General features: G+C 41.5%; 1 protein-coding gene across 2 annotated transcripts in view; it reads right to left on the reverse strand.

The window, feature by feature from the left end:
- The window catches only part of WDFY1 (WD repeat and FYVE domain containing 1), a 29960-nt gene extending 13863 nt beyond the window's left edge, over window positions 1–16097 (reverse strand). Inside the window, exons 1-5 of one of the 2 annotated variants that reach the window (XM_017822367.1) lie at window positions 15897–16097; window positions 9745–9812; window positions 8976–9049; window positions 2822–2876; window positions 1336–1486 (exon numbers count right to left, since the gene is read on the reverse strand). In XM_017822367.1, coding sequence (XP_017677856.1) covers window positions 1336–1486; window positions 2822–2876; window positions 8976–9049; window positions 9745–9812; window positions 15897–16033 — 485 coding nt within the window. In that variant the 5' untranslated portion in view covers window positions 16034–16097. Of the gene's footprint in view, window positions 1–1335; window positions 1487–2821; window positions 2877–4068; window positions 4143–4837; window positions 4925–8975; window positions 9050–9744; window positions 9813–15896 lie in introns of those variants that run through there. The other variant, XM_017822366.1, reaches the window with a different exon arrangement.

Consider the following 16097-nt stretch of genomic DNA (forward strand, 5'->3'; position numbering starts at 1 on the left):
GCACCTAGAACACATATCAGAAAGCTAGGTCTTCCAAACACAAGTCCAAAGGCAGGATTGATTACAAAGCATTTTCAAATGTCAAGTTCTTCAGCGGAAATTTATTTTTATCTTGATATAAAAGGTCATATTCTTTTCTCCATTTCAATAATAAACCATCCCATTATTTGCAATAGCATTAGCTATAGAACTCACTGAATTCAGTGAGGCTCAGACTGTTCACCACTGTTCTGTTAGCTGGTCTCCAACACACTCTCCAGCTTTAACCCCATTCTGTGCTGCACTCAGTTGAGACAAACTGGAACTCCACATGAAATGTTTTGTGGGACACAACCCACCAGAACTCTAAAACAACAAAAAGACAGCAAAAAAGAGCAACAGTACAAACCTGTCAGCTCTTCAGTAAGGCAGGGTCTGCACAGATGGGAGACCTCAGAAGGCCAGACATGCTGCTGGCAACTGAGCAGTTGCCTTTCTTCCTAGTTTCTTACCACCACACAGCTACATAGCCACTCCAGAGGGGCCTTCATGTTTTCAAGCGATGCAGTTCACCTCTTTCATCCTTGAATCTTGCCACTTCTAAAACATTACTGACATTAATCCTCATACATCAACCAGTACCTCAGTTACTGTCCAGCCACATCTAAACTGCTACCATTAACAAGTGCTACAAAATAGTTTTAGGATTTTAAGTATTTAACTCGCTCAAAAGTTTTGATATGTGAAATACACTTTAAGTTACTGGGTTTGTAAGTCTTTTACATAGGATAAAGAATGCCCTGAAGTACTTATACAGCTGGACAGACAACCAGAGTGTTTAAGCTACAAATGCTGCAGTTAAATGCAGTTTGTGGAAAAGCAAACTGCACACAGAAAATTACTACTAGTAGTGAATAAAGTTTCAACGTACCCTGCAGCTTAAAGATAGAAGATATTAACATGAGCAAAGACAGAAAAATCGAAGCAGTCCAAAGGGTTTTCATGATGTTTTATGCTCTAGAAGGACTCAAATGCACACTGGCATCTGTTGAACAAAGTGACTTGCCTAGGAAGAATGCAGGCCAGGCTATAGATAGTTACTAGTCACTTCCACAAGATGCTGCAGACAAACACCTCAAAGTTAGGAAGTAGTACACACTGATTTGTGCAACTCACAGTCACTTCTGCAATCTAACAACCACTAACAGAAATAAAGGTGCTAAACTTCTAATCAGAGTAAGGGTTAGCAGACTTGCAAGAGATGTCACTCTAGCTTTTTTACACATAAAGGAGGGATCAAATTGATCTAAAGGTACTCTTCCATTTTCAGGGTAGCAATCATTTTTCAAAGGATACTGTAGACATGAAGCCCAAGAGGTGAAGTAATGTCTCCCCAGCATACTCCCACTCCTGGTGCACATCCAGCTGACACATTTGTCATGACCTGTGCTGATAACCCACTCTGATGCCAGGCAGAAGGTAATAGCAGACACTCGATTCTGATGAGCTGTGAGAAGAAAAAGATTTTGGTTATTTTTTCCCAAAAATCAAAGTGATGTGTTCTTACATTCTAATTCAGAGAGACAGAGGTTGAGGATGATATCTAAGCAATGCTCAAGAAGATTTTTTTTCTTTACTATTATACTTGTGACTAGGCTGAATTAAAAGGTTCATATTGGTTCACTTAAGCTATTCAGAAGGCAAATACTAAACAGAACAAACACATCAAACAGCTAATTTAAGCCTTACTCCCTGAGAGAGAGAAGCTGAGTTCAGCCCAGATACCCAAGACACACTGGTTAAGGAACAGGCAAACCCTCAGCTTCCTCTAGTTAGCCCAGGATTTCTGGGGAGTAATGTAAAACATCTGAAAAGTTTAATTGCTTTCTTTAAATACCTCTTTTCCTGACCCCAGGGAAGCTACGCTCAGATTCCTACTTTTAAGCACCTGAAAGCATATCTAGTCCATGGCACTCAATCTGCCCCCTGTGACAGCAACCAAATCCCACCCAGCTTTGTTTCGAATGGTGCCACTAAGCAAGAAGTTTCATGGACATTAGAAAGAAGTCCCCCCCACCCTAAGATGGAAGTACTTCCCTTGACCGAATTGCCAATCATCTCCCTTAGGATAAAGGGAGGTTTTGTTGCTTTAAAAACAAGGTCTTTTTCTCCTAAGCAAGAACATTGCTTCTATCAGTGTCAGGGAGTCATAAGACAAACTGCACTTTGTTTTGCTACATAATCTACAGTCTTTAAGAGCTTCCTTCTGGCCTTTCACATTAATATTCCAATTTTAACCAGCAATTGAGTTTTGTATTTCTTTTAAGGATGTCCAGACAAATGCTGAAATTAGCATCTCTATAAATACAAGAACAATTCCTATTTCCCACGTACAGGAAAAATATGATCTTTTTCATCCCTTCTGCCCTCCTAAGATGATAGAGAAGGTAAGGACTCTTACCTTCAGCTAGAAGTAACCAAGCCCAGGGATTACAAAAAGGATGGAAATTGTAAATACCAAAATTCACCTTTAGAAAACTCTTACCCCAACACTCATGTAGTATAACTACTCCAACTGAAGAGCAAAATCTGAACTCACTAGTTCTGGCTCATTACACTTACAGGCTAATGATGTAGTGAACTTAATGACTGCAACTTGGACTCAGCTGACTGACAGAACATTTATCTTATGGCAGTTATCCCCAACTAAGTGACAGCTATGAGGTCAGTCAGATTTAAAGCATATCTAGACTTGATTAATCTGTGACTGTCCAGTTTACCAAGCATTTTAGACACCTTCCCTTCACACAAATGTTAGTGTAGACACTGGTTAACAGTTTACCTGGATAGGTCTTCACAAAGTTCATCTTATTAAAGTCCTCAGAAATATGAAACTCCTAAAAGCGAAATGAAATTGTTAGGAAACATACCACAGTGATACAAACACTGATACCCAAAAAGGAGCAGTAGCCTCTCAGGCCAAAGGTTATATAGCAGCAGTATATCTCACCAAAACAGAGCCGTTTTTGAGGCTGGAGCAAAGCACACTGACATACCAACAGTAAATTAAGGTTAACAGAATTTTCAACAGGGAACATCCTTTCAGAACTGAGTTTGCTGAAGGGAGATTACAGGAAAAGATAAGACCTCATTTATCCCCAGCAGAACCAAACAAAACTGTATCTTATAGTATTTAGGATTTACATGTCTGAGACTTCATAATGGATGGGTTTAAGTGAGAGTATTCTCTATTTGATCCATTAGGCTTATGAAATTTTAGAAGTCTCAACTTACAAGTTTCAGTATTTACCAAAGGAATCACCATTCTATGCAGTTCTGTGTAGACTATTCACAGCAGTTATCAGTAGAATCACTGTTTATGACACTCATGCATACCCTGACTCCTTATAAGACAGTTATTATTTTGACCTTATTTTCATAGAGAAGGGAAACCATTAAAACATCTGAGAGTCACAAGATTCCCCTTCTTTACCAAGAACAGAGTGGAAGAATACAAACCCACTTTCTGTTCTGCTATGTGTATCTGCTCTCCAGGACAAGGACAGCAACTACAGCAAGAGTATAGAAAGAAGGAAGAGATCCCAGAAAGAAAAGAAACAAACCCAGTCTCTTGTAATTTTAGAGCTAGTGTTCAAATTTCCACATCATAAAAAGATCTGCAGAAAACAAATCCAGAGACATGTGCATGGCAAGATAGAGGCAGATCCATATTCCTGGCCAGAGGCAGTTCATAACCCCTGTTAGTTCTCCACCATGGCACCCTGCCCAGCTTAATGTACTCCCCTTAAAATAATTCCTTGACAAAGTGCAGTTGTTTGGGTCCACTGCTGCACTAATGGCTCATTGACTTCTTGAGGCTATCTGGCTCACATCTAGCCAGAAGAACCCTTGCTTTGCAGTCCTCCCCTGCACAGCTCAGCTGAACTGCCAAGAAGTTCAGCCATATAGTAGTAGCTGCATTCCAAAATGAATGGGAAGAAAACAGATTATTAGCTGCCAGCAACACCTGGAGCTCACAGACAATCTAAGCAATTCTAATCTACTTTCTGAAGAAAAGTCACAACTTACCATGATAGCTCCATTATCCTGGCCAACAAATATTCGTCTGCTGTCATGATGATAAGCCATGGCAGAACATGGTGCTGTCAAAAAAAGAGCAAGTACATTACAGTGATTTAAATAGAGGTATTAGGATACACATGACTTTTCAGAAAGTCAAATCATTCACTCAGGGCAAAAGCTACTTAAGTAGCTTGATAGAAATTAGCCTGCACAGATAACATCCCTTGGTAAGATTGTTGAATTCCCACTTGTGAAGCTGAGGATGGGTACATGACTACTGTAACCCAGATATACTACTAAAATTTCCTGCCACAGGGTGCAACTCAGCAAGAGGAATTTTACACAGGCTGAAAGCTGAGCTAGCAGCAACAGCATCTGCAGCTGGTTACACTAAAGAACTTAAGCTCACTAAAATTATCTCACATGGAGCCCTAAAAGACAAAAAAGCACAGAATATTCTTATGTCTGAACTCTGAGCTAGTGGTTTGAAAAGCTCACTTAACTGGCAGACAAGTTATTTGCCAGCACTTGAGGCACCTACAGCTGCAGATCCACCCTGGTGAAGGGTGTGGTTCTGACACAGCTGCCGTAGACCTTGCCCACTATGCAGCTTGTTTCAAATTGAAGTCTGAGCTAGATTTGCTGCAAAGCTCCCAAAATCAAGATGACTGAAGGACTCCAGCACTTGGGGAAATGGGAAGGAAGTATTCCCACACACAGCACAAAACCCATGGTATGCCTGGCCACCACTTACCATCTCCAGTATTGTACTTACATGACATGGTGTGGTAGATGCTGGGCCAGTACTGCCCACTGTCTCTCTTCAGCCACACTCGTATTGTTCTGTGTCATGGGAAGAGCAGGGAGAAGCCAGTTGTGAGTGAGTGCATCATCCCTTGCATCTGAACCAGTTCATTACTTATGTATCAGCTCCAACCCTCTAAGCTTTTGTGCTAACTCAAACATAATTGAGGAATGACAACAGAAATAACAGCACTCAAATATTACTCTAACTTAACAAGAATAATAGTACTAAGAATAGGCACCCTTGGATTCTGAAGAGTTTTCTTCAAGACTATTTATACATTGAGTTTCAGTAAGTATTAAATGGAAATGCTATTTCAGTTCACCTCAAAATTGCTACATATTGCATTCCTTTAATTCCCCTCCTTGGATCTGCCTGATGCAAGACAAATTCAAGTTGCAGAAACCTTCTAGCTTTGGCAGTGCAAACACAGCTTGTTTTATAACAGATTAAGTGTCTGATTTGTTTTTAAAAAATTGCAAATCATGTCATTATGGAAGTCCGAACTTTTTCATTTTTAGAGCTTCTCTGTACAACTCAGCCTTGAGCAAGCCAGACACTGAATATTAGTAAGAGACGCACCTAATCCTCCAGACCAGTATATTACTGACATCTCCATCCCCAAGCATTAATTAATGTGTGAATTCTTAGAGGACAACAAATCTAAGTCAGTACTATTTCCACTAAGCTATGCCTGTACTCCCTCACGTAGAAATGCAAAGAACAAACAACATTAGCTGCTTTAAGTTTGCATTGCTCCTCTGGCCTAAACATGAACAGGACCGATGAGGCAGTCAAATGAAAACTGAAACAAGCTGATGAGTTGGACAGCATGCTAAGATTCTTTATAAAATTGGTTTTAGTTTGCAACCTTCCAGAATCACCCCTTGGAAGAAAAGGAGAAAGAGTCTTAAGAACACTTAGCATTACACTGCTCTCGTGACTGTCAAATCCTGGGAGGAGGGATATAAGAGACCAGCAAGGAAGTGGAAAGCTATTGTCAATTAAAAACATTCCTACAACAGACACATTTGAAGGGCCTCTACATCAAGAAGTTAAGAGCACACATGTAGACAGTGCTCAGGTTATTTTAAGTCTACTTGAAATTTCCTCTCCAAACCACTGTTTGCCTTTTTTGTTACTGTTTAAATCCAACTTCCTCATTCCTAAATGATCTGTAAATATACGTACCTGGAAACACTGTCAAGAGACTTCATTGAGATGCATTGTTCTATTTACTGTTAGCTAATACAAGGCCTGGTATTTAGAATTTTTTAGAAAAATACTAGGGTTGGTTTTTTTTTCTAAATATCATATAGGATTGACAGTAAAGAGTTTAACAAAAAGAGCACAGCAGGGGACTGGTATCTTGCATCAAGACTAGAACTTTTCAGGTTGAAGATACAATGGTGGCATTCTAATTTTGCAATCCACTTCAGGGCTTTGGTTTAAAAAACCACTCAAAAATAAAGCAAACAATGCCCACCCTTAATGTACTACTTTTCTAAAACTTGAAATCAATACAGCTGAGTACACACTGCCCCAAAACAATAATTTTCAGCTTTTAAATCAAGTCACTTTTCCACCAGTTCAATGACATATGTCCATTAATCCAGTCCACTAAATATTTTGCATTAAGACTGTCTCTTAAAAGCTATCACTTCCTCTTTACAAGAATCGACACCCTGCCTTATGTCAGTAAGTTAACACTTCAGAAGAGCATTTGCTATTTCTTGGTAACATGACAATATGGGAAAAACAATGTTTCCAAGTCATTCTTATGATGCAAATGCCAATAGTAGCATGAGTTACCACCTATTTATTTTTATCAACCTTTAATTTGCTTTGTAAAGCAACTTCACCAGATGGTAGCTTCCACCCTTACTAATGCAGCTCTTTTACTTCTAGCCAAAGTCACGTAATTATTTTCTATATAAGAAGACTACTGGGTTATCATGGTGATTGAGATCACCCATTGCAGATTTTTCACAAGCAGATTTTTCTTCCTCTCAGTATTGCAGTTAATGATACTAAACTAAAGGAAGCAAAGAATTGGCTTTTCTAAGAAATTGTTTCTTGGAAGTATAATTTCTGCACTGATCATCAACTTCAGTCCCTCACTGAAGTCAAGAGCCTAAGCAAATAGCTGCAAGAGTTAGCAAAATTAACTTCTGAAAGCTTCTTATTTTAGTTTAAGTAAGATTTAGACTACACTTGCCTCATGCTTGCAAAGATAAGCTGTCAGACAGCTTTATATCTAATTATACAAAGCTCTGACTGAGCAAAATTTGAAGAGATCGTTTCACTCAGCAAGTGACCTGTGCCAAAATACCACTTCTCCTCAATTCTCTCTCATACAGTCCTGTTTTTGTGATGCATCTCCTTATGTTAGGACAAATTAGTTCGTGAAATACTAGTTCTTAGCTTAAAGGACTAGAGAAGTCCTCCAGCAATGCTGCTCCCACAATCTCCTTCTACTGCAACAGTGCTTTATCGTGAGAACCACCCTAAAGTCTTGAGCACTCTTCTCAAACCTTGGTCTTACTTAATGGGGAGTCCTGTGCTCAGTGCCTGAGAAGAGCTGGCTACCACTCACCTTTCCTTAAGCATTTCCTGTTAAGGGTCTAGAAAGACACAGGTTGGTTTGACAGCAGTCTCGGTAAGGACGTAAAAATGTTGAAACTCATTAAGGAGCACCCAGAGATAGGAACATACTTTTTAAATTACAGTAGACTCAGACAGCTGAGAGTGGCAGGAGGAAACAAAACAAGACTAAAAATGACCTCCAAACTTCCCTAACATTCAGTATTGAACCAGAAGTTGCTTTCAGCTGGACAGCATGCACATTTATAGAAGAGCCATTCAAAGCAGTTTTTCGGTTGGATTTTTTAATGTAATATAAAGAAACACACACAAAAGCCATCTTCAAGCAATACTGAATGTGGCCTCACCAAATTTCTAAGAATTTTCATTGTTCTTGATTGCTGTTTCTTTTACAGGGTGATTAAGCACCCAATAGTGCTGGAGAAAAAGTCTGGGATTTGAGAGCAGAGAAAATCCCGCATCACAGCAGTGTCTGTGCTCGTGCTACATAAGCTGCCCTCTAAAAGCCAACTGCACATATGTCAGGGAGTAAGAACTGATGAAAGATTAGCAGGCAAATCCAAACCTGCTACAATACAAGCACTGCTGCAAGTTACTACACAGCTACCCTAGCCCTGTTCCAAGCTCTGCACCTTCCTAANGTTTGAGTGAGAGTATTCTCTATTTGATCCATTAGGCTTATGAAATTTTAGAAGTCTCAACTTACAAGTTTCAGTATTTACCAAAGGAATCACCATTCTATGCAGTTCTGTGTAGACTATTCACAGCAGTTATCAGTAGAATCACTGTTTATGACACTCATGCATACCCTGACTCCTTATAAGACAGTTATTATTTTGACCTTATTTTCATAGAGAAGGGAAACCATTAAAACATCTGAGAGTCACAAGATTCCCCTTCTTTACCAAGAACAGAGTGGAAGAATACAAACCCACTTTCTGTTCTGCTATGTGTATCTGCTCTCCAGGACAAGGACAGCAACTACAGCAAGAGTATAGAAAGAAGGAAGAGATCCCAGAAAGAAAAGAAACAAACCCAGTCTCTTGTAATTTTAGAGCTAGTGTTCAAATTTCCACATCATAAAAAGATCTGCAGAAAACAAATCCAGAGACATGTGCATGGCAAGATAGAGGCAGATCCATATTCCTGGCCAGAGGCAGTTCATAACCCCTGTTAGTTCTCCACCATGGCACCCTGCCCAGCTTAATGTACTCCCCTTAAAATAATTCCTTGACAAAGTGCAGTTGTTTGGGTCCACTGCTGCACTAATGGCTCATTGACTTCTTGAGGCTATCTGGCTCACATCTAGCCAGAAGAACCCTTGCTTTGCAGTCCTCCCCTGCACAGCTCAGCTGAACTGCCAAGAAGTTCAGCCATATAGTAGTAGCTGCATTCCAAAATGAATGGGAAGAAAACAGATTATTAGCTGCCAGCAACACCTGGAGCTCACAGACAATCTAAGCAATTCTAATCTACTTTCTGATGAAAAGTCACAACAACTTACCATGATAGCTCCATTATCCTGGCCAACAAATATTCGTCTGCTGTCATGATGATAAGCCATGGCAGAACATGGTGCTGTCAAAAAAAGAGCAAGTACATTACAGTGATTTAAATAGAGGTATTAGGATACACATGACTTTTCAGAAAGTCAAATCATTCACTCAGGGCAAAAGCTACTTAAGTAGCTTGATAGAAATTAGCCTGCACAGATAACATCCCTTGGTAAGATTGTTGAATTCCCACTTGTGAAGCTGAGGATGGGTACATGACTACTGTAACCCAGATATACTACTAAAATTTCCTGCCACAGGGTGCAACTCAGCAAGAGGAATTTTACACAGGCTGAAAGCTGAGCTAGCAGCAACAGCATCTGCAGCTGGTTACACTAAAGAACTTGAGCTCACTAAAATTATCTCACATGGAGCCCTAAAAGACAAAAAAGCACAGAATATTTTTATGTCTGAACTCTGAGCTAGTGGTTTGAAAAGCTCACTTAACTGGCAGACAAGTTATTTGCCAGCACTTGAGGCACCTACAGCTGCAGATCCACCCTGGTGAAGGGTGTGGTTCTGACACAGCTGCCGTAGACCTTGCCCACTATGCAGCTTGTTTCAAATTGAAGTCTGAGCTAGATTTGCTGCAAAGCTCCCAAAATCAAGATGACTGAAGGACTCCAGCACTTGGGGAAATGGGAAGGAAGTATTCCCACACACAGCACAAAACCCATGGTATCCCTGGCCACCACTTACCATCTCCAGTATTGTACTTACATGACATGGTGTGGTAGATGCTGGGCCAGTACTGCCCACTGTCTCTCTTCAGCCACACTCGTATTGTTCTGTGTCATGGGAAGAGCAGGGAGAAGCCAGTTGTGAGTGAGTGCATCATCCCTTGCATCTGAACCAGTTCATTACTTATGTATCAGCTCCAACCCTCTAAGCTTTTGTGCTACTCAAACATAATTGAGGAATGACAACAGAAATAACAGCACTCAAATATTACTCTAACTTAACAAGAATAATAGTACTAAGAATAGGCACCCTTGGATTCTGAAGAGTTTTCTTCAAGACTATTTATACATTGAGTTTCAGTAAGTATTAAATGGAAATGCTATTTCAGTTCACCTCAAAATTGCTACATATTGCATTCCTTTAATTCCCCTCCTTGGATCTGCCTGATGCAAGACAAATTCAAGTTGCAGAAACCTTCTAGCTTTGGCAGTGCAAACACAGCTTGTTTTATAACAGATTAAGTGTCTGATTTGTTTTTAAAAAATTGCAAATCATGTCATTATGGAAGTCCGAACTTTTTCATTTTTAGAGCTTCTCTGTACAACTCAGCCTTGAGCAAGCCAGACACTGAATATTAGTAAGAGACGCACCTAATCCTCCAGACCAGTATATTACTGACATCTCCATCCCCAAGCATTAATTAATGTGTGAATTCTTAGAGGACAACAAATCTAAGTCAGTACTATTTCCACTAAGCCATGCCTGTACTCCCTCATGTAGAAATGCAAAGAACAAACAACATTAGCTGCTTTAAGTTTGCATTGCTCCTCTGGCCTAAATATGAACAGGACTGATGAGGCACTCAAATGAAAACTGAAACAAGCTGACAAGATGAGTTGGACAGCATGCTAAGATTCTTTATAAAATTGGTTTTAGTTTGCAACCTTCCAGAATCACCCCTTGGAAGAAAAGGAGAAAGAGTCTTAAGAACACTTAGCATTGCACTGCTCTCGTGACTGTCAAATCCTGGGAGGAGGGATATAAGAGACTAGCAAGGAAGTGGAAAGCTATTGTCAATTAAAAACATTCCTACAACAGACACATTTGAAGGGCCTCTACATCAAGAAGTTAAGAGCACACATGTAGACAGTGCTCAGGTTATTTTAAGTCTACTTGAAATTTCCTCTCCAAACCACTGTTTGCCTTTTTTGTTACTGTTTAAATCCAACTTCCTCATTCCTAAATGATCTGTAAATATATGTACCTGGAAACACTGTCAAGAGACTTCATTGAGATGCATTGTTCTATTTACTGTTAGCTAATACAAGGCCTGGTATTTAGAATTTTTTAGAAAAATACTAGGGTTGGTTTTTTTTTCTAAATATCATATAGGATTGACAGTAAAGAGTTTAACAAAAAGAGCACAGCAGGGGACTGGTATCTTGCATCATGACTTGAACTTTTCAGGTTGAAGATACAATGGTGGCATTCTAATTTTGCAATCCACTTCAGGGCTTTGGTTTAAAAAACCACTCAAAAATAAAGCAAACAATGCCCACCCTTAATGTACTACTTTTCTAAAACTTGAAATCAATACAGCTGAGTACACACTGCCCCAAAACAATAATTTTCAGCTTTTAAATCAAGTCACTTTTCCACCAGTTCAATGACATATGTCCATTAATCCAGTCCACTAAATATTTTGCATTAAGACTGTCTCTTAAAAGCTATCACTTCCTCTTTACAAGAATCGACACCCTGCCTTATGTCAGTAAGTTAACACTTCAGAAGAGCATTTGCTATTTCTTGGTAACATGACAATATGGGAAAAACAATGTTTCCAAGTCATTCTTATGATGCAAATGCCAATAGTAGCATGAGTTACCACCTATTTATTTTTATCAACCTTTAATTTGCTTTGTAAAGCAACTTCACCAGATGGTAGCTTCCACCCTTACTAATGCAGCTCTTTTACTTCTAGCCAAAGTCACGTAATTATTTTCTATATAAGAAGACTACTGGGTTATCATGGTGATTGAGATCACCCATTGCAGATTTTTCACAAGCAGATTTTTCTTCCTCTCAGTATTGCAGTTAATGATACTAAACTAAAGGAAGCAAAGAATTGGCTTTTCTAAGAAATTGTTTCTTGGAAGTATAATTTCTGCACTGATCATCAACTTCAGTCCCTCACTGAAGTCAAGAGCCTAAGCAAATAGCTGCAAGAGTTAGCAAAATTAACTTCTGAAAGCTTCTTATTTTAGTTTAAGTAAGATTTAGACTACACTTGCCTCATGCTTGCAAAGATAAGCTGTCAGACAGCTTTATATCTAATTATACAAAGCTCTGACTGAGCAAAATTTGAAGAGATCGTTTCACTCAGCAAGTGACCTGTGCCAAAATACCACTTCTCCTCAATTCTCTCTCATACAGTCCTGTTTTTGTGATGCATCTCCTTATGTTAGGACAAATTAGTTCGTGAAATACTAGTTCTTAGCTTAAAGGACTAGAGAAGTCCTCCAGCAATGCTGCTCCCACAATCTCCTTCTACTGCAACAGTGCTTTATCGTGAGAACCACCCTAAAGTCTTGAGCACTCTTCTCAAACCTTGGTCTTACTTAATGGGGAGTCCTGTGCTCAGTGCCTGAGAAGAGCTGGCTACCACTCACCTTTCCTTAAGCATTTCCTGTTAAGGGTCTAGAAAGACACAGGTTGGTTTGACAGCAGTCTCGGTAAGGACGTAAAAATGTTGAAACTCATTAAGGAGCACCCAGAGATAGGAACATACTTTTTAAATTACAGTAGACTCAGACAGCTGAGAGTGGCAGGAGGAAACAAAACAAGACTAAAAATGACCTCCAAACTTCCCTAACATTCAGTATTGAACCAGAAGTTGCTTTCAGCTGGACAGCATGCACATTTATAGAAGAGCCATTCAAAGCAGTTTTTCGGTTGGATTTTTTAATGTAATATAAAGAAACACACACAAAAGCCATCTTCAAGCAATACTGAATGTGGCCTCACCAAATTTCTAAGAATTTTCATTGTTCTTGATTGCTGTTTCTTTTACAGGGTGATTAAGCACCCAATAGTGCTGGAGAAAAAGTCTGGGATTTGAGAGCAGAGAAAATCCCGCATCACAGCAGTGTCTGTGCTCGTGCTACATAAGCTGCCCTCTAAAAGCCAACTGCACATATGTCAGGGAGTAAGAACTGATGAAAGATTAGCAGGCAAATCCAAACCTGCTACAATACAAGCACTGCTGCAAGTTACTACACAGCTACCCTAGCCCTGTTCCAAGCTCTGCACCTTCCTAACACCTTCAAACCAGCAGCAATTGCTTTCCTATCTGAAATCAATTACCAACAGTTACTAACTAAAACAGTTCTTGTTTTCCTAGCAAGAACAGAAGACTGCATCTTTCTGGTAGTTAAAATAAATCAAAAGTATTTAGACTGATATTGACCTTGTTCCCAAAACAGCATTAGGACTCTGGTTTAATCACAGTGCAATGGAAGCTCAAGGACACAGCTTGCAGCTGACACTTTTTATCGAATTTTTGTACACTAAAATGTGTTTTGACCAATATTTAAGTTCCACAACCAAAAACCAGCAAAACCAACCAAAACTAATACTGCAATGTAAGCAGCTGCTGATGGTCACCAAACACCATCACTCAGGTGGGCCAGTGACTCCAGAGATCCTGTTAGCCTGTGGTAAATACATTACCTTCATCTTGCATTTAGGGTCTTGCACACAGCTTATAATCTTTCAGCATTCCCAACTACAGCTGGGAAACACACACCCAGCCTTAGCTATCTGTCTGCTGAGGGACACACTGCAACAATTCCCAACACTGTCTTGGAGCCAGGGTCAGGCAAGATCCCAACAGGGACACAGAGTTGATTGTCCTTTTTAGATTAGTTCTGAGAAAGGTCCACAGATGGCAAGTATCCTGCTGAAAAATCAGATTGGGAAAACTGTTTGTCTCCTGATGGCATTCTTCTTTCCTTTTTCATCTTCAAAACTTTAAAAAAACCCTAGACTCTGTGTTGGCATTCACAGATCTACTATGGAACCTCTTGTATTCTCAAAAAAAATAGAATTGTTACTTCTCATTCCAGGAAATATAATTTAAAATAGAAATAACTACAACTTCTCTAATGAGAGAATAATCTACAACAATCCTAGAGAATGTTTGTGCACCAATGTTTTCCTCACTACTTAAGCTGTAAACACATTCCTCTGACTGGTTATTATGAAATACTTGACAGCCTCAGCTGCATTAAGGTGCAATAAAAAATACTTCAGCCCTACTCTTAGTGTACACAGCAGGTCTTTTGCTCCTTGTACTCTGTACTTTGCTTGCTGTGAGCAGCATAATCAGTTACACAGCATTAACACCTACACCCCACTTTTATGAACAAACAGGGCAGTAAGTTTGACAACACCTTAAACTGTAGGTAAAGAATATATGAGTAGGCTTGATGTACTGTAGGAGGTACCCCAGATTAGAGGTAATAACAGTGCAACAGTTTCTGAAAGTTTAAAGATCTAAGTAAATTCCCACAGCAAGGCAGGTGACATGAATTCTGCTTTGAGTCCACAGCCTCACTTAACATTACACACACCAAACGTGGGCAGCGGCCTCTGCTCTCCTCACACAGCTCTGTCTGACATCAAAACTTGCCCAGATAAAGATGCAGCTGCATCCTTGGCTCTTATCAACAGTCTAAACATGCAGGCTGCTGACCTTCAGCATTAGACTTTGAGGTTTAAAGGTTGGCACTGTCTGCCACAGGCAAGGCTCTGCAAGCCTGCACCAAGAAACTCTGTGCAGGTTTAACTCAGATAGGAACTCTTAAAAATTGCTATTTACTCTTCTCTCCTTCAGGAAGCACACTGAACTGAACACAGCCCATGCTGGCACCCAAACCCCAACTTCACCCTGCACAGCACCAAGATACCAGAACAATCACACGTAAGAATGGAATAAAAAGGAAGCTGCCCGGTCCCATCCAAAACCCATTATCAAACATGTACTGCACAAAGTCATCTCCATGGGAAGGGAAGAGACCAACCAACTAGCCATCGACCAACTGGTCTGACTGTGCTTTTTGACCCAAAATAAATGCCAGAAAACTCAGTTCAGATAACACACTCCTGTTTCTCACAAGGTCAGGCTATTCAAATAAGAATTCATGCAAAAATTGATGCAAATTCAGTTTAAAATTATCCCTCCACCAAGCTACACCTCAAAGAGTGCACTTTCTTATTTTTAACATGCTTCTTTAAGACACTGACCCCGTTTCTAAACAGGAGCATCTTCTACCCCTCTCAACGTTTAAAAGTCACTTTCCACACAGCACGGGGGAAATTCCCTCTCTCACCGCTACGCTGCAGACCCCTCACCACTCTCATTGCCACAACCCCTCTGTGCTACTCGCTTCCTCGTTTCCACTTGCCTTTCATCTGAATAACTGCTTAATGCCATTACCAGCTGCCGTGGCAGGCGCTTCACAGCTGTGTGAGCCAGCGCTGCGGATCAGGATTAGGCGCTGAAGGCATTTTCCCTTCCAAGCAGAAACCATCCTCCTCAGTTGCTCATCACTCCCTCTCCGGCCCGCTCTGCCACCTCACTCCCTGAGCTGCTCCAGCCAGGGCGAAGCAGGTTTGAACCTTCACGATGAGCCATCGGAGCGGGCTCGTTTCGGCTGGAGCAGCTCGGGGTGCTCCAGCTCTGCCGGCACAGGGGGAAGCACCGACACACTACAAGTGACCCAGCCGGCGGGGCTGAAGGCCGAGGGAAACACATCCCCGCACTCCTGGCTGTGTCGTACCCTCCGCAGAGCCCATCTGCACACAGGGGCGAGCAGGGGCTGCGCAGCACACGAACACAGCGGGCGGGGGAAGGCTGCGGGCTCCGCTGAGCCGCTCCTCCCTCACAGCTGATGAGGCTCCAGTCCCTCCCTGCAACCGCAGCTCCGGCTATTTCTTATTGCTTTCTATTTCCTTGTGGCTCCAGGCACGCAGTCACGGCCGGGCGCCTCCTGGCACAGTGACATCGCCCACACCGGTATCGCCCACACCGAATTCCCCACTGAGCACCCCCCGCGCCAGCGCCTCTCCTCCGGCCCCCGCCCTCGCCAGCCCCGGCCCCGCGGCCCGGCGGGGAGCAGGCCCCGGCTCACCTGTCCTCGCCGGCCGTGATGACGCCGTCCTCCTTGGGGATGAGGAGCGCGGCGCTCACCGCGTCCTGGTGCCCCTCGACCTTACTGAGCAGGACGGGCCGCCGGCTCTGCGGCCGCGAGTGGATCTCGGCCGCCATCGCGCCGTAACGTACCGTGTAGCGGCGCCGGCCCGGGCCGAGGTGCCCCGTGTAGCGGCGCAGC

Source organism: Lepidothrix coronata, unplaced genomic scaffold (assembly GCF_001604755.1).
Source record: "Lepidothrix coronata isolate B3197 unplaced genomic scaffold, Lepidothrix_coronata-1.0 Scaffold97, whole genome shotgun sequence".
Classification (NCBI taxonomy): Eukaryota; Metazoa; Chordata; class Aves; order Passeriformes; family Pipridae; genus Lepidothrix; species Lepidothrix coronata.